The sequence below is a fragment of the Schistocerca gregaria genome, chromosome 8 (genome assembly GCF_023897955.1).
Source record: "Schistocerca gregaria isolate iqSchGreg1 chromosome 8, iqSchGreg1.2, whole genome shotgun sequence".
Lineage (NCBI taxonomy): Eukaryota > Metazoa > Arthropoda > Insecta > Orthoptera > Acrididae > Schistocerca > Schistocerca gregaria.
In genome coordinates this window covers 373,143,011-373,165,499 of record NC_064927.1, presented here as the reverse complement: position 1 = coordinate 373,165,499, position 22,489 = coordinate 373,143,011, and the positions used below count along the sequence as shown (strand labels likewise).

General features: G+C 42.1%; 1 protein-coding gene across 1 annotated transcript in view; it reads right to left on the bottom strand.

The window, feature by feature from the left end:
* Nucleotides 1-14,547: 14,547 nt before the first annotated feature.
* LOC126285199 (uncharacterized) overlaps nucleotides 14,548-22,489 on the bottom strand; it is a 120,875-nt gene continuing 112,933 nt past the window's right edge. Inside the window, exon 12 of the mRNA XM_049984505.1 lies at nucleotides 14,548-15,849. Within this exon, the coding sequence (XP_049840462.1) occupies nucleotides 15,543-15,849 (307 nt within the window). The 3' untranslated portion in view covers nucleotides 14,548-15,542. The remainder of the gene's footprint in view (nucleotides 15,850-22,489) is intronic.

Genomic DNA, 22,489 nt, shown 5'->3' with positions numbered 1-22,489 from the left:
ATCAGTTTCAAGAAGTTGTCATCATAAACTCTTCTCTTTTTCATATTTTATCTGTTTTCTGACTGGTTTGACGCGGCCCGCGGCGAATTCCTTTCCTGTGCCAAATTCTTCACCTCAAACCAACAGTTTCACCTTACATCTTTAATTATTTTTTGAACGTATTCCAGTCTTTGTCTTCCCCTACAGCTTTCACTCTTTAGAGTTCCCTCGAGTACCAGGGAAGTTATTCCCTGACGACTTAACATCCGTGTCTTCTTCTAAAAGTAGCACTTGCAACCTACGTCCTCAGTTATTTGCTGGATGTATTCCAGTCTCTGTCAGCGTCTAGAGTTTCTACGCTCTACAGCTCCATGTAGTACCATGAAAGTTAATCCTTGCTGCCTTAACAGATGCCCTATCGTACTGTCCCGTCTTGTTGTCAGTGTATCCCATATACTCCCTTCCTCTCCGATTCGCCGCAGAACCTCCTCATTCCTTACTTTATCAGTCGATCTAATTTTCAACAATCGTCTGTAGCAGCACATCTCAAATGCTTTCATTCTCTTCCGTTATGGTTTTGCCGGCCGGGGTGGCTGAGCGGTTCTAGGCGCTACAGTCTGGGACCGCGAGACCGCTACGGTCGCAGGTTCGATCCTGCCTCGGGCATGGATGTGTGTAATGTCCTTAGGTTAGTTAGGTTTAAGTAGTTCTAAGTTCTAGGGGACTGATGACCTCAGAAGTGAAGTCCCATAGTGCTCAGCGCCATTTGAACCATTTGTTATGGTTTTCTCACAGTCCATATTTCACTACCATACAATGCCGTCTTCCAAATGTTCATTCTCAGAAATTTATTCCACAAATTAAGGCCTATGTTTGACAGTAGTAGACTTCTCGTGATCAGGAATGCCGTTTTCGCCAGTGCTAGTCTGCTTTTAATGTCCTCCTTCCTCCGTCCACCATGGAATGTTTTGCTGCTAGACAGGAGAATTCCTTTACTTCATCTACCTCGTGACCATCAATCCTGATGTTAAGTTTCTCTCTGTTCTCATTTATGTTACTTCTCATCACTTACGTCCTCCTTCGATTTACTCTCAATCAATATTCCAATTAGACTGTTCATTCTGTTCAGAAGATCCAGTAAATCGTCTTCACTTTCACTGAGAATTGCAATGTTATCAGCGAATCGTATCATTGATATCCTTGCACTTTAAATTTTAATTCCACTCTTAAACCTTTGATTTATTCCCGTCATTGCCACTTCGATGTATAGATTGAACAATAGGAGCGAAAACTGCATCCCCTTTTTTAATCCGTGCACTTCGTTTTTAGTCTTACACCCTTATTATTCCCTATTGACTATTGTATATATTATATACTACCCGTCTCACTCTCTGGCTTAACCCAAATTTTCTCAGAATTTTGAACATCTTGATTCATTTTCCTGGTCGACAGATCCAATGAACGTGTCTTGATTTTTCTGTGGTGTTGCTTCCATTACCAACCGCAACATCAGAGTTGCCTCTCTGGTGCCTTTACCTGTCCTAAAGACAAACTGATCGTCATCTATCAAAGTCTCAATTTCCTTTTCCATTCTCCCGTATATTATTCATGTCAGCAGCTTACATACTTGAGCTGTTAAGCTCTTGCACTCCTCAGAATTGTGTGGTTGATATTTTTCCGAAAGTCAGATGGTATTTCGTCAGATTCATAAATTCTACAGACAAACGCGAATGGTCGTTTTATTGCCACTTCTCCCAATTGTTTTAAATATTTTCATGGAATGTCATCCATCCCTTCCCACTTATTTGATCTTAAGTCTTTCAAAGCTCTTTTGAATTGTGATTCTACTCTTCTACATCGACTTTTGTTTCTTATTTTTTCACCTCAGTGAAGTCTTCCCCCTCATACAGACTTTCAATGTACTCTTGCCACTTATCCGCTCTCTCCTCTGCATTTAACAGAGGAACTTAAATTTACCACGCTTGCTTTTAATTTCACCGAAGGTTGTTTTCATTTTCCTATATGCTGACCCAATCCTTCCTACATTCATTTCTTTTTCCATGTCTTCACATTTTTCATACAGCCACTCCGTCTTAGCTCCTCCGGACTTCCTATTTATTTCATTCCTAAGCTACTTGTATTTCGGCATTTCTGAATTTCCCTGGAAATTTTTGTACTCCCTTTCTTTATTGATCAACGGAAGAATTTCTTCTGTTACCCATGGTTTCCACGCATTTACTGTCTTTGTACGCATGTTTTCTTTCCAACTGCTGTGACTGCCCATTTTAGAGATATAAAAAATGGTTCAAATGGCTCTGAGCACTATGGGACTTAACATCTGTGGTTATCAGCCCCCTGGAATTTATAACTACTTAAACCTAACTAATCTAAGGACATCACACACATCCATGCCCTAGGCAGGAGTCGAACCTGCGACCGTAGCGGTCACGCGGTTCCAGACTGAACCGCCTAGAACCGCACGGCCACACCGGCCGACTTAGAGATATACTTTCCTCTTCAGCTAAACTGCATACTGAGTTATTCCTTAAAGCAGTATATATAACCTTAGAGAACTTCAAGCGTATCTCTTCCTCCTGTAGCACTTCAGTATCCCACTTATTTGCATTCTGATTCTTCCTGAGTAATCGCTTATACTTCAGCCTGCTGTCCATCACTACTTCCGCGCGGAGTGGCCTCGCGGCTTGAGGCGCCATGTCACGGATTGCGCCGCCCCTCCCGCCGGAGCTTAGAGTCCTCCCTCGGGCATGGGTGTATGTTTTGTTCTTTGCATCAGTTAGTTTAAATGATGTGTAAGTCTAGAGACCGATGACCTTGGCAGTTCGGTCCATTAGGAATTCACACACATGCTTCATCACAACTAATTTGTTGTCAGAGTCCATATCTGCTCGAACTGCTTTTCAATCCCACATGACGATTGGACTTCCATCTCTCTTTACCAATTCATTATCCTTGCAATGTCCTCCTGTAATCTCTTCGTCTTCGGCTTGCGACGTCGGCATGCATACTTCATCATTATCGGTGTTGGTTTGATGTCGATTCTGATGAGAACAATGCTATCACTAAACTTCCAATAATTTCCGGGTACGCAGCCGGATCCCGTCGACATTCTGCCACGATATTTCGGCCCAGAGACGTCCGGCCATCATCAGGTGAGTACACAACTACTGAAGAGCCCAGGTGCAGTCGCGGTATTTATGCCGAATCTCGCGCATGCGAAATGTGCTGGCATGCTACAGCGCATGCGTCACGTGTTGACATGCGCGGCATACCCGAGTTGTACGCAGACGGGTGTATCTTCCGTCCACCAGCAATGAACCGGGCCCTGGTTGGATCCGTTAAAGACGATTTACTACTGAAGAGAGCAGGCGTCTACAAAATTCCCTGTGAATGTGGCTTTGCATATATTGGCCAGACGACAAGAACTGTCCATGAACGATGTACAGAACATGAAAGATACACCCCTCTGCGGCAACCGTCAAAATCGGCAGTAGCAGAGCACTGTATTTCATTGGGACATTCAATGGAATACAATGGAACAAAAATTTTAGCTCCAGTTTCCGAATTTTGGGATTCCGTAATCAAGGAATCACCCGTCTTGCCGGTAATCTTATAAATCGTGACAACGGCTTTCAACACGATAAAAATTGAAATCCTGTTATTAAAATTATACATTTACAGCGGAATAGATACTCAATGACTAGATGATCTTTTACTTTCACCACCGAGGGCAGCACGTACAACTCGGCTATGCCGCGCATGTCAACACGTGACGCATGCGCTGTAGGATGCCAGTACATTTCGCATGCGCGAGATTCGGCATAAATACCGCGACTGCACCTGGGCTCTTCAGTAGTTGTGTACTCACCTGATGATGGCCTGACGTCTCTGGGCAGTAATATCGTGGCAGAATGTCGACGGGATCCGGCTGCATACCCGGAAATTATTAGAAGAACAAATACGCCGGGAAAATTTAAGAACTCCTATCACTGAACTGTTCGCAGTAACACACATCCTGTCCTACCGTCCTATTCATGACGAATCCTACCCCTGTTATACCATTTTTTGGTGCTATTGATATTACCCAATATTATCTGAGCAGAACAGAAATCCTTGTCTTCTTAGCCGCGCGGGGTAGCCGCACGGCCTTACTTTACTGACCCTCACTATATTTAGACTGAGCCTTTGCATTCCCCTTTCTGATTTTCTAGCTCCCCTACCACCTTCAAACTTCTGAGATTCCTCTTCCCGACTCGAATAGCGTTATTCTTTCATTATTTATTCAGTATTTCTCTCATGCTCAATTCCCCTTGGCCGTACCGTCCCAGAGATCCGAATGGGAGTCTAGTGTGGAATCTTTTACCAAGGGAGAGGGTCATCATGACATTTTGTCAAATTCCAGGCCATGTGCCCCGTGGCTACACATTATGTGTCTATAAAGCAGTGGTTTCCACTGCCTTCTCCATCCTCATTCCGTTGATAATTGCTGATTCTTCGGTATTTCCCTTCGCAAGGGCAGGAGAGTGCGCAGTACCTCTATCCACTCCTCCGCCCCCTTTGACATGGACATTGGTGAAAGACGTTTCCTTATTACGCCGGAAAACTTCGGCCGCCAGTAATGATGAACTTATACTCAAAATTTGAGCAGTGTCGGCTTCGAACCCGAGCCCGAGGATGTTTTGATTAATAATCAAAGACGTTATCGTTACACCGATTTACTACAGATTTCTACACGACACTCTAATGAACGTCTGGACATTCATACGATATACAAGGGGAGGCGTAGCTACCACAAATGTCGAGAAGTTCTTCACTGTTTTGCACGATACTCTAATATTTGGATGAACAATGGCTATATATTTTTGAAATATATTAGATACTTAAATATGTATCTAATATATAAACGGCAAACTATGTTACCAAAAATCTCTTAAAGATCTCGACGGATTTAATACTAATTTTTAGACGATACTCTACTGAATATTCAGGCGGAAATGGACTTAGACAGGGGGAAGGAGGAGGAGATGTACGGAGAGAAAGGAAGGATGAGAAGAATGGCTGAGGGGGGGGAGGGGGGCGAAGTATTTAGGATATGTATGCAATTCCCATACGTATTCAGCAAACGCGAAGCATTGATGTGTTCGAAAGCTTACTTGTCTAGATCTCGCGACGTGAGAAAAAGACAGAGGTTGAAATTCTGAGAGTACTACTGTGTATAATGCCTTCGCTTGTACGTAAGTTACATCCTGTGTAGTAGCTGTTTGTCCTGAAACATAGCAAAATGCTACCACGTGGTGGAGTATTTTATGCCAAGTGCCCGTAAACTGGAAACCTCGCACCAATGACTTCATCACAGTAATCTTAATAGTGCCTGTTCGTTCTTATCCAAAACACAGTTGAAATGTCGACTTAGTACTTTTGGGAAGTGATTGTTGTCGAAAAAAACTGTGATCTTGCTTCGGAAACAGAACCTGGATTCATTAGAAAAAAGGACGTTTAGCCATTCGTGCACCCAGGTTTGTCGTTGAGGACACCATAACAGGCGCTCCTGTCTGCGATGCAGCTTCAAGGGTAACCGCAGCCATGGTCTCGGAGCTGATAGTCCATCCTGCTGCAAACGTCGTCGAACTGTTCGTGCAGATGGTTGTTGTCTTGAAACGTCCCCATCTGTTGACTCAGGGATCGAGACGTGGCTGTACGATCCGCTAAAGCCATGTGGATAATATGCCTGTCATCTCGACTGCTAGTGATACGAGGCCGTTGGGATCCAGCACGGCGTTCCGTATTAACCTCCTGAACCCACCGATTCCATATTCTGCTAACAGTCATTGTATCTCGACCGACGCGAGCAGCAATGTCACTTTACGAAAAACCGCAATTGCGATAGGCTACAATCCGACCTTTATCGAAGTCGGAAACGTGATGGTACGCATTTCTCCTCGTTACACGAGGCATCACAACAACGTTTCACCAGGCAACGTATGTCAACTGCTGTTTTTGTATGAGAAATCGGTTGGAAACTTTCCTCATGTCAGTACGTTGTAGGTGTCGTCACCGGCGCCAACCTTGTGTGAATGCTCTGAAAAGCTAATCATTTGCATATCACAGTATCTTATTCCTGTCGGTTAAATTCGCGTCTGGAGCACGTCATCTTCTTGGTGTAGCAATTTTAATGGCCAGTAGTATATTTTTATAGAGTGCTGTATTGTGTTAGACAAAGTGAAGGACGGCACTCAGAGAAAAGCAATGAAGCTGGAATGTTTTGATTATAATTCGTATTTTGCATATGATTCTCAGTTGTACGTAAGCTTAAACATTGCTGATTTTCTGAGAGATATTCAAAATATTACGATAGCTACACCGGTCTGAAGGCGTATGACTGCACTCACACCGTAGCTACACGTGCGACCTCTGGCGTACACGGCATGGCACCGATTGGAGGCCCACCATACTCCCGTCCGCTAACAGAACTCGGCTACGGAGGTGTCAACAGCAGCTTATTGTTCCTTGCAATATGATACCGACTGCAGAACAAATTTCGCATTGTAATATGTAATACACCGTATCTTATTAATATACTTTATAATTGTCATAATGGAGTTTTAGGTTATTCATGTGCTTGCAGAAAGTAATAGTGAGACATAAAAATGAGCTTGATAAGTAGACTGTTTAGGCTTTTATGTTGGTAACGCTCTGTGTGAAAATCACTGGCTGTGCTGTGTGCAGTCTGTGGCTGATTTGAATTGTTGGAATATTTGCTATTGCACTGTTGGGCAGCTGGATGTGAACAGCGCGTAGCGTTGCGCAGTTGGAGGTGAGCCGCCAGGTGTGGTGGATGTGGGGAGAGAAATGGCAGAATTTTGAGAGCGGACGATCTGGACGTGCGTCCATCAGAAAGGGTAAATTTGTAATACTGGATATCATGAACTCATATATATGATGACTTTTGAACATTATTAAGGTAAATACATTGTTTGTTCTCCATCAAAATCTTTCATTTGCTAACTATGCCTATCAGTATTGAAAGTCTCTTCGGGTTTGCTGCCGGATCCTAAAATCAACTTGACTCGATATTTCGGCGATCCAACTGTTCGCCATCTTGAGGAAATGCTGCTTCTGCTGATGAGTCCCGCTGAGAACTGACGCCACGTTGCAAATCGATGTCCTATATAGGTCACCATTCAGTACATCACGGTTTCTGCCTTCCAAAAGAGGGAGGTGGCGCCGCCCTTAGTGAAACACTGCTGGCAGCGCCGTGTACTGTACGGTGGCCTATATAGGACGTCGATTTGCAACCTGGCGTCAGTTCTCAGCGGGACTCATCAACAGAAGCAGCATTTCCTGAAGATGGCGAACAATTGGATCGCCGAAATATCGAGTCAAGTTGATTTTAGGATCCGGCAGTAAACCCGAAGAGACTTTCAAGACTTATTAGGCCGGGAAAGCCTACGTAATCACATGCCTATCAGTAGTTAGTGCCTTCAGTAGTTAGAATCTTTTATTTAGCTGGTAGTATTAGCGCTCGCTGTATTACAGTAGTTCGAGTAACTGAAGATTATTGTGAGGTAAGTGATTCATGAAACGTATAGGTTATTGTTAGTCAGGGCCATTCTTTTGTAGGGATTATTCAAAGTCAGATTGTGTTGCGCTAAAAGTATTGTGTGTCAATTTAGTGTTCAACAGAATAAGTAAAGAGAGAAATGTTCAGATTGCTCAGATGTTTGAAAGTCAAATAACTTAAGAGGTTTTATCAGCACAGTCATTAATAATTTTCCCAAGGGGACGTTTCAAACCTTCTTGGAGGAATACAAATTTTGTTTTATTAAATTGCCAAATATGTTTCACTACAGTTATGGCAATTTATTACTGTAGGCTTTTAGTTGATTTCTGCTTTTAGACACAGAGCATACACCATGTGTAATAAAAATAAAATACTTATGTAATCTAAGCAACAATAATATCTGATATCACGATATTCCTACCCTACATAAAATTTAAATGTATTTACATTGACGGAAAAAGAATCGCAACACCAAAAATAATTAATGTATGGTAATGAAATTTCGCGACCACATTTCTCTAGGAAACACAATTAAATAATTAACATCACAAGATCACACATTAATGTAAGCGCGATACAAGCCATTGGAAATGGGAAATGCTGGTACATTAATAACCGGTGTAACCGCCAGAATTGTGAATCCAACCATGCAAACGTGCATACGTTGTGTTGTACAGGAGCCAGATGCCAGTTTGTGGGATGGAGTTCCTTGGCTGTTGCACTTGGTCAGTCAATACAGGGACGGTTAATGCTGTTTGTGGATGACGCTGGAGCTGTCGTTCAATGACGTCCCATATGTGCTCGACTGGAGACATATGTCGTGATCGAGAAGACCAGAAGACCAGGCAACTCTATAGAGCATGTTGGATTGCAACAGCGGTCCTGTTGGCACCCCCCCCTCCCCCCCCCCCCCCCCCTGGAATGCTGAATGCTGTTCACAAATGGCAGCACAACAGGTCGAATCACCAGACTCACGTACAAATCTGCAGTCAGGGTGTGCGGGATAACCACGAGAGTCTTCACTTAAAACTTCCGGGCTGATAGGCCGTGGTCCGTGTATAAAAATCTCCCTTGACGTTTCGTCTCCGACTGCGGGAGATATCCTCCGAGGCAAAGCGGAGGATGTCTCCCGCAGTTGGAGACGAAACGTCAGGGGAGAGTTTTATCCATCGACAACTGCCTACCAGTCCGGAAGTTTTAAGCGAAGACAATAGCGGCCATGAAAGTCTACACTGTATGATCAACCACTAGAGTTTTCCCGCTGACCCGCGGAATCACACCTCGGACCATAAGACCAGCTGTAGATCCAGCGTGTCTAGCACGCGGACAGTTTGGTTGCAGCCATCACTGGCACCGAGGCAGAACCAGATTTTATCATAAAACACAACAGACCTCCATCATGCCCTCCAATGAGCTCTCGCTTGGCACCACTGAATTTGCAGGTGGCAGTGGTTTAGGATCAGTGGAAGGCGCTGCACAGGGCACCTGGCTCGGAACAGTCCTTGAGGTAACAGATGTGTAACAGTTAGTTGTGTCACTGTGGTGCCATCTGCTGCCCACGCTGCTGCTACAGATGCAGTACGATGCACCATAGCCATACGCTGAACACGGGGGTTCCTCTCAGCAGTGCCTCGTGGCCTTCTTGCGAACGTTCATTCTCGTGACCACCGAAGCTAGCAATTATGCAGTGGACACGTGCCTGAAAAATCTTTCTGCGATACCACAGAAGGAACATCCAGCTTCTGAGAACCTTTTAAAACTCAGTGAGGTGCTGATAATGTCGTCTTTGTCGCCTCAAAGGCATTGCTGAATGGCATCAATTCACCACTTCCAGTCTCAAAAGTAACTAACGCACTCGTCCGTTACAGCGAGTTTTTAAAAGAAATCTGATTTGCATCCTCACAGTGGCGCTACTACATCCACTCATAGGCGACTGGGGCGAAACTGGAACAGACACATCTTTCAGGTTCAGAAATATGCCTACCACCTTTCATTTAAGTTGCACAACTCCTTCTTGGTGTTGTGATTTTTTTCGTCATTGTATTTAAGAAACAATAAACGACAAAACTTGTTGAAGATGCCAAAATCGTGATGAGGCATGTTTTGCAGTTAAATAAAAGAAGAATTTTTTTCTTCCAGGGAAGTGGACCGTCTTTAGTTCATTATAACAGTGTACAGCAACTATCACAACGCAAATGAATAAGAAGCTGTCCTGCTGTCCATATGCTAATGTTTCTGTATACAAGTGTGTCATATTTGTAGTCTTTTATAAAATTTAACAAACGGTTCAAATGGCTCTGAGCACTTAGGACTTAAGTACTGAGGTCATCAGTCCCCTAGAACTTAGAACTACTTTAACCTAACTAACCTAAGGACACCACACACATCCATGCCCGAGTCAGGATTCGAACCTGCGACCGTAGCGGTCACGCGGTTCCAGACTGAAGCGCCCAGAACCGCTAGGCCACACCGGTCGGCTAAAATTTAATAGAACACATAGTACCTAATGTCATTATAGCTTTGTACGTAAAATTGTGTCTCATCTCTTGTCGATCATGCAATATGTAAAAATTATCAAAATACAAATCACTTTCAAGCTGTCATAATAATTGTCTCCATAATATCTGTATATAGAGGTTTCTGATATTTCTAGACTTTCACGAAATTCTAAACACTTGTTACTATAATAGTTTATGATGCACTGACTTTATTTGTTCACAGTAACTGAAATTAATGATCAGTCGTTGTACATTGCATCTCTTGTAACATCTATGACCTGTGAATTTTCTTTTGCAACACCTACGTACTTGCCGTGACTTCTCTGACAGACACGGTCTTTTGGCACAGTCTTTGATTCATTGTAACGCGCGCGTGCGCGCGTATGTGTGTGTGTGTACGCTGCTCTACACTATCCGTGTACCCAGAGTTCAGATAATTGTTTAATTTTTTTCTGGCACTCGGCAGGATATGCATTTCTGCGCGAACAGGTAGCGGAGTCATAAAGAAACGAGGGATTTACGACGTAAGTAATAAGAAAACTTAATTTATCCTATCTCATCAAACTGTTTACGTTATTATAATTCACTAGTAGACCAGTTTACAATAAAATACTCCCTTTTTATGTTGCTGTAGGGCAGCACCACCCCAATAAATTTTCGCCACAATCAGGAAACGTCACTTGTTTAGTATCATGTGACTTTAAAAGGGAACAACCGTCTGAAGATGAACCTGTCAATTAGAGTTCGATGAACCCGTTGTGTGACCCTAACAAATAGAGTTGTTAAGTGGCTTGTTTCGGCTTTTACTTTAATGAAAGAATTACGAATATTTCCTTACAACCACTGTCTCAGTATGTCAGCCTTCCACAAAATTTAATCTCTTCTCATTTTTACACAGATCGCAAACCTACTGTTGCTGCAATTTTCCTGCTTGCTGGGTTCTATGGTTATCGATTTGAAATGTCCTCGCGCATTTCGATTGCTGTTATACAGGACTCTAATTATTAAACATTGCCTGGGAATAAAAGGTAAAGCAACCAGAATGTGAGGTGCAAACAAAATTGAACTTCACTTGTAGAGAGGAAATGTAATCTTACTTCAGGGATCACGAAATGTAGTCAAATTTACACAGAAGTTGGCCCAGTACGACGTTACATCCCCTTCTGACTTGTATGTATGCATTGATTCGATTGGAAAGGCGTCATAAAGCCAGGATATCAGCTCTTGAAGCAACTGTTGAAACTGGCCGTTGATATCTGGGATACTGGAACTGGGACGGAGCTGACGTGCGAATTGTTCACACACGTGTTCTATCGGGAACAGATCTGGCAATCTTGCTGGCCACAGGAGTACCTCAGAGTCACACACAGTTCACAGAAACACGTAACAGTGTGTACGAGAATTAGCCAGTTCAAAAATGGCATTATAGTATTTTCGTGTGAGAGATAAGACAGCGGGACGCAGAATATCCGTCGCGGACCGCGGTGCTGTCAGTTTCCCCGATCACTACCAGCCGTGACATGAAGTCACATCCGATAACTTCTCACACGACAACGCGTGGAGTAACACAGGTGCGCATTTCCAAAGCACTGGAAGACTGGTACGTCTCCCCAGGTTGCCGGTGTACTCGCCGTCGATAGTCGTCCAGTGTAGTGCAGAACCGCGATTCATCGCTGAACACAGTGCGACGCCATTCATCAGCAGCGCATGCTTCCCGGTCAGGGTACCAAATGTGGCCATTTGTGGTGTGGTGTTGATGACAGACTACGGTTGGGACGGTAATTCCCTAGTCCAGTTTCCACTAGTCTCCGAACAGTAATGCGGGATGATACAGAATGTTGGAAGTCGTTAGTTAGTTGTTTGCGGATGGCAGGCGCAAATGTGAAGGAGATACAATGTGCCTGGTGCATAACACGGTGGTGCTCCCTTGTAGTGGTCAGACACGGTCGACTGCATCCTGAACGACGAGCTCGGCTGCCCTCACGTACCAGTGCAGTCCTGCATCGGGCCACTGTCACAAACGAATGTCCCTGAAATCTGGGTGCAGCACGATTCGGCCAGCTGGCAAAATGTAGACATACAACGAAGCCCCTTCTAAGCTCTGTCACGTGCTGATAACTATGTCTCACACAAACACGTTGCATCTCCGTGTCCTTCACAGTGATCACTCAACATCTAACGCTGTTCACGCCACTTATACGCCTTTTCAGGCCTGGTAACATCATCAGACACGAACAACACTAATGTACTGTGATGGCCGTTCGGTTTGACAGAGACAATTGCAACTTATCACTAACACACGCGGTGACGGCGTGTGCCTGAACGAAGTTACGCTGACCTTCGGCCATGTCTTACTCTGTTTCACATTTTTTTTTTTTGTCGCACAGTGCATTTTGAAATTACAGGAGAGTAGAAGAGCGTTACATAATCGAGGTTCACATAGTACAAAGTAGTATTTCATTTCTTCACACCTCTGTGATGTCATGCTCTTCTGACTTCGATCATCTTGTATAATCTGTCAGGAATATAGTGCTATAGTTTTCAAAATCCGGGTACTGTCGGTAAAGCCGCACAGGTGTAATTTGTGTTAGGGACAATACGTGGATGTTAGCTAATTACCACAGAAATGAGAATAATTTGGGTGAGAAGAAGCGTGGTGGAAGTAGTTTTAAGTGTTTCGTATTTGGATCGTCTTTATTGTTGCGTTTTGGTAGTGACATCAGTGTCTTGTTAAATTTGTCAGCTTTCTGCAGGAAGTAGCTTTGCGAGCTACCATGACCGCCAAAGACGTTGGAACTGATGACCGGGAACATGTTCAAGCCATAGAAGATAGTTGTTCTTGATTTTTAAAATTTGTTATTGCAACACTTCTTCATAGTGAGAAGAGAAAAAAGTGAAGATTCGTAGTGGTCTGTATTTGATAAGCTGTATTATGGAAAACAACTTGTAATCAGAATTTGCCACTGGGATGCTGTCACAAAAAAAAATGGTTCAAATGGTTCGGAGCACTATGGGACTTAACTTCTGAGGTCATGAGTCCCCTACAACTTAGAACTACTTAAACCTAACTAACCTAAGAACGTCACAAACATCCATGCCCGAGGCAGGATTCGAACCTGCGACCGTAGTGGTCGCGCGGTTCCAGACTGTAGCGCCTAGAACCGCTCGCCGTGTCACAATCAGTATTAATTGTGCCCCGTGGTATGTGGCTACACTGGTTACAATAAGTGTAAGTCTGAGTCAAATAGCATATGACGATTACTATAAAATCGTCTTCCGATTTATTTAATAAAAAATGGATATTATTGTTAAGAGAGCTTTTCCTAGGTTGTTGTTTACAGCTGTTACATATTTTGGAAAAAGCATATTTGTTCCATCTGCTGTACAATTTTGTGTTTATTCTCCACCGGTTTCGATTGTTACTATCTCTATAGGAGAAAACAGCTTACATCAGTGGATCAAACAGACATTATCACCATACGTTAGCCAACCAGATGTACGATGGTGGTTTGAAAGGTTCTCGGCATCAGCACGAGAGATCAGCGCTAGCTCAACGAGTTGTTCACGTGATATTCATTGGACTGTTACCTTAAACACGTGCCACGTCAGTGCTCTTGAAAGAGAGCTGTGGCGGTGACGTGCTCTGTTGTTTCCGCGTAGTGATTTGTGAATATGGAAAAAACTGAGATTCGAGCAGTGATTAACTACTTTGCAAAGGAAACTATGAAAGCAAAGGAGATTCATTCCGATTTCCAAAATACACTGAGGGACTCTGCTCCTTCGTATTAAACTGTTGCCGAGTGGACGAATGAATTTAAATTTGGTCGGAAGAGCTTAGATGATGATCCACGCATTGGTCGGCCAACGTGTGCCACTACTTCAGAAATCATCGCAAAAGTGCTCAAAATGGTCATGGAGGATCGCCGGTCGAAAGTTCGTGAAATTGCTCACGCTTTCCAGATGTCAGCTGAAAGTGTATATCACATTTTAACTGAAGAATTAAAAATGAACAAAATTATCTGCAAGATGGGTGCCGCGACTCTTGACGCTGGATCAAAAACGCATGCCGTCGCCATGTCAAAATCACACGAACTAAGTTACGAAATGTTGCCACACCCCCCTTAATCACCTGATATGGCTCCGTCACACTTCCTTCTCTTCCCAAGACTGAAAATTTTTCTTGCTGTACGAAGTTTCACTTCAAACTAAGAACTGATACCCAGAGTTAACAACTATTTCGCAACACTGGAGGAAACTCATTTTCGAGATGGGATCAAGGCACTCGAACATTGTTGGACCATGTGCGTTTATCTACAAGGAGACTAGGCGTAAAAGTAATAATGTTTCAGTGATGTAAGTACATTTTTTTAATTCCGTTCCGAGAACTTTTCAAACCGCCCTCGTAGAATATATACAATTGTAATAACAGTATGTTTTAAAACAGTCCATATCAACGTCATTTTTGTGACACAATTACAGCAGTGCAATTAATATTAATATTAAGTATGGAGTTATCACCAAGTGTGAGTTACTGTAATTACGGCAAGGCACAGCGCGTTTGGAAGGTGTATATTAAGACAAACTATGACAGTTACATAGGTTCCGCATTTGGTTGTCTCATATATGACGAAAATGTATGTTTGATCAATTGAGGTACACAGTTTTACTTCTGTAAAGACGACTAACAATCTAAACTGATAGAGAAAAAACACACAACTCTACAACTGATGGAAGAAATATGCCTTTCCCTAAATTAATGTTAGGTTTTTAAGAAGTGTAAGAGTAATAGTAATTTAAAAGAAAACTGTCTAGACACGAAAATTGTGACGAGTATTTTGTTCCTGTAGAACAAGAGATGTTTCATGTCAGAAACTTGTTACAGTTCATCATAGATTACCCCTATATCTGGAAAAACAATTTCGCTGTCTCTGGTAAAAATATATAAAGCCAAGTGCATATTGATATTAACGTCAAACTCGTATCTCACTACGGCAGTCACATAATCGTTCTTTAATTATACAAGACTTCGGCTATTTATTGATAAAAGTACTTAAATCAGAAAGTTCATGGTTAATGTGTTTGTCATGTCATATCTGTCTGGTGCTCTCTCTTTCCACGTTGACACCGGGAAATTAATAAACACCTAAAGTATAGTATAATAGCATAATATCAGTGTTAAAAGGGCTTCCCGGTTTCTCAATACTACATTGGTTGGTGAGCATTCCTCTGTACACCCCCCTACCATTAGTCGTATGAGTGACTAGAATTTCGAGACACCTACAGTCCAGCAGAATAATATCAAACAATAAATTAAGAGAGATGTTAAAGAGGACAGAAACAAGTTTGATGTGAAAACGCATGGAGACTAAACGGCCAGTGTTGTGAGTAGCCTCTAAGAGATGGCGGACGCACTGTATCGGCAGGTGATGACCCTATTTACGTTGAGTTCCGAGAGTACATAGAGACACTGTTAGCTGCAGACTTCTTCACTCCTTCTTCGTTGTTTTCTTTTTCTTCTGTTGGTGTGACGCAGAAGTTCTTGCTGTGATTAGCCTGTAGAGTGTCCTGAGAGCCACGGCAGCAAGTATAAGCACCAGGAGCGCTCCAGACAGAAGCAGGGCAGCGACGTCCAGCAGGAGGTACTGGTACCAGCTGAGGTCGAGGGCGGCGCTGCGCAGGTGTGGGGCTCCCCGGTGCCTCAGTACGTACTCTGTCCAGTAGACTGCCGTCTCCACAGGGCTCTCCGGACGGTCCCAGAACAGGCGGGACCGCAGCTTTGCGTTCTCGCGGTATCTGCAGACAGAGACATGTGACATCAGATGTGCAAGTACACTGAGTTTCATAACAAAAGTTAAGAACTGTACATAATTGAATAAAAGAATGGTCGTACAAAGCGGGAAATTATAATGTGGCAAAAATAAAACACAAAAATATAGATCCAAACAAACACGTTTGAAATGCAAATAAAGATGTATCAGTTTGGGATGACACAAGTAACATTAGTAACCTTAACAGTACTAGAAAATACGATTAAATACTTAGCTTTAGTTCAGCATCAGCGGTGAACGTCGATCTTGACTTTGTACAATATTTACAAGACTGAACTGCGAATATTCGTTACAATTCTGATTGCTTCACACATATAGTGTAAGTAGGCTGTTTAGGTTTCTTTTTGTCGTAACGCCACGTAGCGCTCTATATGAAAATCACTGGATGTGCTGTGTGCAGTCTGTGGCTGGTTTACATTGTTGTTTGCTATTGTAGTGTTGGGCAGCTGGATGTGAACAGCGCGTAGCGTTTGGAGTTGAGCCGCCAGCAGTGGTGGATGTGGGGAGAGAGATGGCGGAGTTTTGAGAGCGGATGATATGGGCGTGTGTCCATCAGAGACAGTAAATTTGTAAGACTGGACGTCATGAACTGATATATATATATATATATATATATATATATATATATATATATATATATATATATATATATATATATATATATATATATAATAACTTTTGAACACTGTTAAGGTAAATACATTGTTCTTTATCAAAATCTTTCATTTGCTAAGTATGCCTAACAGCAGTTAGTGACTTCAGGAGCTATAATCTTTTATTTAGGTTGCAGTATTGGCGCTCGCTGTATTGCAGTAATTTGAGTAACGAAGGTTTTTGTGAGGTAAGTGATTCATGTTTAGATATAAGTTATTGCATTTGCTGCTGCTGTTTGCCAGACATAGTGCTACTGAATTTCACTTAGTATTACTCTGTTAAGCGAGTGTTACTACCGATTTATTTTTCTTGTTGCTGCACATTGGCTCATATTAGTTGTAATGTTGCAATTGCTCTGCTAATTTACATATACTGCTGCTTGCTTTGCCAATTTGCTTTTTTTGTCATTCCTTTTTGTGTTAATTTGTTGTGTGTTGCTGCATTGCCTCGGCCCTTAGTATATATATCTGAGCTCAGTAGATTTAAGTTAGCTTAAAAGGAGGTAGACAATATAAGAAACTAACTATGAAGAATAGGGAAAGAATGCATTGAGAAGTTATATGGAAAATATGTAGGCAAAAATTAGTATTGTACTATGAGAAAAATTTATTTAGAAAGAGGATATGAACAAAGCAGTAGGGTTTAGGGACAACAGGTATAGATAGGACTTTTTGGGAATAATGATGAATTAAGGGAGATCTCCAAGAAGTAAATAAAGTTTTTTCTGCAAATTACTGCAGTAAAACAAACCCTGTCCTTTGCTTTTGTGTTATTCCACTAGGTGTTTGTGTACCCTTGTTTATTTGTGTTCTTCCTGGATTTATGTGTTTAGGTGATCCGAGTTATGTTTTAGAATTTTTCTAATACTACGTTATTTAGTTTGTGAAGATGTTTAGACATTATTTTTGAAAGTTATTCTTATTTTTATGTATTTACTTATGTCATAATTCCTGTAACAATGATGTATATGTTTATTTCTATTCTTCTGTAAAGCCTGTGTTACTACAAATTTTATCTATACTGTTATGTTCTTTAATGATGTATTTTGTACCTCTGTAATTGTATTCTTATGTTGTAAATTTATAATTGTATAGACACCAGTTCTTCAAATTAAGTTTCATTTCAGTCCACACGTTTCTTTTGGTCATAATAGATGCACAGTATGTGAGAAGTTGGGACTGTTAGTGCTTGCACGTGTGTTAATAATTCAGCAAGGGACTGGTTAACAGCATTGCTGGCTCTAAGGACAATTCCAAAAACTTTGTGAGTGCACAAGTGGTGGTTATGGACTTGCTATATTGTCCACAAGACTCTTCGATGGTGATTGTGCACCTGCACAGTCGCAACAGATGGCTGCTGGCCGTCTCTACAAGGACTGCAGTGGGTCTGCACCTCTGGTGGCCCACCAATACCGTAATCTCTATCAGGACTATAGTGGGTCTGCTCTTGTGATGACCTACCTACCTATATTCTTCAAAACTTCGACTGACTCTGCGGTGGGTTTGCTCTGTTGTGGCCCATTACCTGTTTGCATGTCAAGAGTCAGCACTGTCTTTCCAGTGGATGGACAACACTACTTCTTCAAGACTGCATGGAAATTCACGACTTCCGTGTGCATTTTCTTTTAATGCTCAGACTTTGAGAAAAAAAAGCACTGCAATTTTACTGTGATGAATGATCAGGACTGTCTTTATGGACTGTGAGAAAATTTTAGCTTTTGACCAACATTGTATCAATAAGTGTGTGCATTTTATATCTTTGATATTGTAATTATGAATTTTTTTTCCAAATCTGCATTGCCCACGGCCCCAAACAATTTGTAAAATTTTTTGTGGGGAGCATGGGGGCTATGTAAGTAGCCTGATTAGGTTTTTTTTATTGGTAACGCCACGTAACGCTCTGTATGGAAATCACTGGCTGAGCTGTGTGCAGTCAGTGGCTGGTTTCCATTATTGTTTGCTATTGTAGTGTTGGGCAGCTGGATGTGAACAGTGCGTAGCGTTGCGCAGTTGGAGGTGAGCCGCCAGCAGTGGTGGATGTGGGGAGAGAGATGGCGGTATTTTGAGAGCGGATGATATGGATGTGTGTCCATCAGAGACATTAAATTTGTAAGACTGGATGTCATGAACTGATATTATATATATATATATATATATATATATATATATATATATATATATATATATATATATATATATATATATATAATGACTTTTGAACACTGTTAAGGTAAATACATAGTTTGATGTTTATCAAAATCTTTCATTTGCTAACTATGTCTATCAGTAGTTACTGACTTCAGTAGTTAGAATCTTTTATTTAGGTGGTAGTATTGGCGCTCGTTGATTGCAGTAGTTTGAGTAACGAAGATTTTTGTGAGGTAAGTGATTCACGAAGAGTATAGGTTATTATTAGTCAGGGCCATTCTTTGGTAGGGGTTATTAAAAGTCTAGATTGCGTTGTTCTAAAAATATTGGGTGTCAGTTTAGTGTTGATCAGAATAAGTAAAGAGAATAATGTCTGAGTACGTTCAGTTCTGCTCAGCTGTTTGAAAAGCAAATAATGTAAGAGGTTTATCATCACAGTCATTCATAAATTTTTCTAAGGGGACGTTTCAATAGATCCATTTTCAATGCATAAACTGTATGTGGCGCCTGGCTAGGTCATAGCTACCGACTCAACTGAAAGCTATGCTAACTAGCGTCTCTGCAAATAAGATCTCTGATGCTATAACAAGTGTGCTATTCCTATTAAAATCGGCTGGAGAACTTGCCAGTGCGCTAGCTTGCCTCGTAACACCAGCCGAGTGGCGGCGCTCGGTTTGCCAGCGTCGAGAGTGGTGACTTGCGGGTCCGAAGTGTACTGACGGACCGCGGCCGGTTTGAAGTCTACAACCTAGCAAGTGTGGTGTCTTGCGGTGACACCACAGAAGCGATTTACGAAGGAAAAAAATTAGTTCCAAGTTTGGCTACCAGATGTTGTGAATGCAAGAAAGACGTTTAGAAATGTTTCGGCATATCCATTTTTGTTATACAGGAAAATTACTGTTTTCAACACTGCCTTCATCTGTAATTTCATTATCAATTTATTGTAAACTGGTTTCGACGATACGCTTTGTCATCGTCAGTCCCTTCAAATACATAGTGACTTACTTTTCCAGAAAGACATCAGTCAGAAAGTCGGAAGAGAAAATAACCAGTACCAGCCTCAGCTCTTTTAAGTACTCACACACGGTGAGATCCCAAACTTCTGTTTGCGGTCTCATCATATGTGGTTGCTTACAAAAGCTGATGTGGATACCGGTTATTTTCACGTGGGACTTTCTGACTGATGTCTTTCGGGAAAATTCAGTCTCTATGTATCTGGGGAGTCTGCATATGACGAAGTGCATCGTCGAAACCAGTTGACAATAAATTGATAGTGAAATTACAACTGATGGTAATGCTTTAAACTGTAGTATAGAAATATTTCCTTTTGTAATGGATTAGGAATGGGACAGGAACAAGAAAGAGAGGCATAATAATGACTTCATTATTAAATGCTGCTTAGGGGCAGAGTTTAATCAGTATGTGAACCAGAGACGTCGATGAGATGCTGTACAGCGCCATATTTGCACCTGGTGACCAAAATTGGAACTAATTTTTTTCCACCGTAAATCGGTTCCGCATTAAAGTGTTCGAATATTTGCCAAGATTCGCTGCCAGATGGTAATTACACAGGACCTCCGTGAGAAGCTTCACTTTAATTATCGCCACCTAGTTTGATGTTTTGTATGGGCTCCATTAGAACTGAATTCAATATCCGTCACAATGTTCAAATGTGTGTGAATCTTATGGGACTTAATTGCGAAGGTCATCAGTCCCTAAGCTTACGCACTACTTAACCTAAATTATCCTAAAGACAAACACACACATCCATGTCCGAGGGAGGACTCGAACCTCCCCCGGGACCAGCCGACAACGTGCACTGAAGGCGGATAGGCTCTAGGGATGGAGGACTCTCGCGAGCATTCCAAATAGCCACTGCAGAATGTTACGTCGGGTGGTCAAGGTAAGCGATCAATCCTCTAAACTACTTGCTACTTGCAGGGATCTACTTCAGAAGACTTCCAGTTTTCCCAAGTGGCTGAATTGTAGTTCAAACAGACTGGCAGAAAGATCGAGTTTCGGAGATGTCTGAAGAGGAAAATGACACATCCCATCAACTTGGAAGATTTCAATGACGGCCACAAGGGCATGCAGAATAGGATTAGGCTTGCTTGCATCTGAACAGGAAAGAGAGGGGGGGGGGGGGGTTATTGTAAGGTGGAGCAAAATTCTCCTGCTTTGCCGACCTGGACGTGACCACTGAATATATGAACGACATGGATAAATCAAGCTTCCTGTGAAATGTATGTGCTGCACTGGGACTCGAACCTGAGACGTTTGCCTTTCTCGAGCAAGTGCTCTACTGACTGAGTTATCCAGACAATGTGAGCTGCCCTCCATACTTCACTTTCACCAGTACCTCATCTCCTATCTTCCAAACTTCACGTTACGCTGTATACATTGTGGGACTAGCACTCCTGGAAGAAAAGCACACGGTTTAATCTGCCAGGAAGTTCCAAATCATCCCACACTCTGCTGCAGAATGACAATTCTTTCTGGATATGGATAAATACTGAGTGTAAGGTTCGGAGCCCGAGACGAGGCAGCAGAGCAAGCAATGGAAACAGAATCACCAGTGAAAAATACACTGAAGTACCAAAGAATCTGGTACACCTGTCTAACATCGTGTAGGATCCCCGTGACCACACAGAAGTGCCGCAACCCGACGTGGTATGGACTCGACTAATGTCTGAAGTAGTGCTGGAGGGAACTGATACCATGAATCCTGCAGGGCTGACCATAAATTTGTAAGAGTACGAGGGCGTGGAGATCTCTTCTGAACAGCATGTTGCAAGGTATCCCAGATATGCTCAATAATGTTCATGTCTGGGGCCACCAATCCTTCCCTAATCCGATGGGACCGATGACCTCGCTGTATGGTCCCCTCCCCCAAATCAACCAACCAACCTTCGTCCGTCAGTTGTTATTTAGCTTTCAAGGTAGCAGAATTCTTTAACTTTGCCTACGCTGTGATTCACAAATTTGGTGTTACGTTTATCGCCAGTCTCATTTTTGCAACTTTCCATTACATTCGACTAACTTTTGTTTAGATTAAGTCTACAGTGTTTGCTCGTTTTGTACTGTTCATTCCACTCAAAAATGATCTGCAATTCCTAACTTTCATTGAGAGGAGCAGTATCATTAATGAATCTTTATCATTGACATCCTGACAACTCGAATTTAATGTCACTCTTTTTCAAAAAAATGTTCAAATGTGTGTAAAATCTTATGGGACTTAACTGCTAAAGTCATCAGTCCCTAAGCTTACACACTACCTAACCTAAATTATCTTAAGGACAAACACACACACCCATGCCTGAGGGAGGACTCGAACCTCCGCCGGGACCAGCCACACAGTCTATGACTGCAGCGCCTTAGAACGCTTCGCTAATCCTGCGCTGCGCTCTTTTTCAATGAATAGATTAAGTAGTAGGAGCGAAAGACTACGTTCTTGTCTTATACGCTTTCTAATCCGAGTTCTTCGTTCTTGGTCTTCCTTTCGCATTTTCTCCTCTTGGTTCTCGTGCGTATGGTATACTACACGTCTTTTACTTACTTACACTTGTTTTCCTAACAATTTCGAGCATTTTACACCATTTTATATTGTCTAACACTTTTTTGTAAATAGGCAAACGCTTTGAATATGTCTCGATTTTTCTTATTATTTACTTCCATTATCAAGCACGTCGGAACTATCTCTCTGCTGCCTTTATCTTCCCCAAAGTCAAAGTAATCGTTACATAATAAATCCTAAATTTTATTTTCTGTTCATTTGTATATTATTTTTGTCAGAAACTTGCTTGC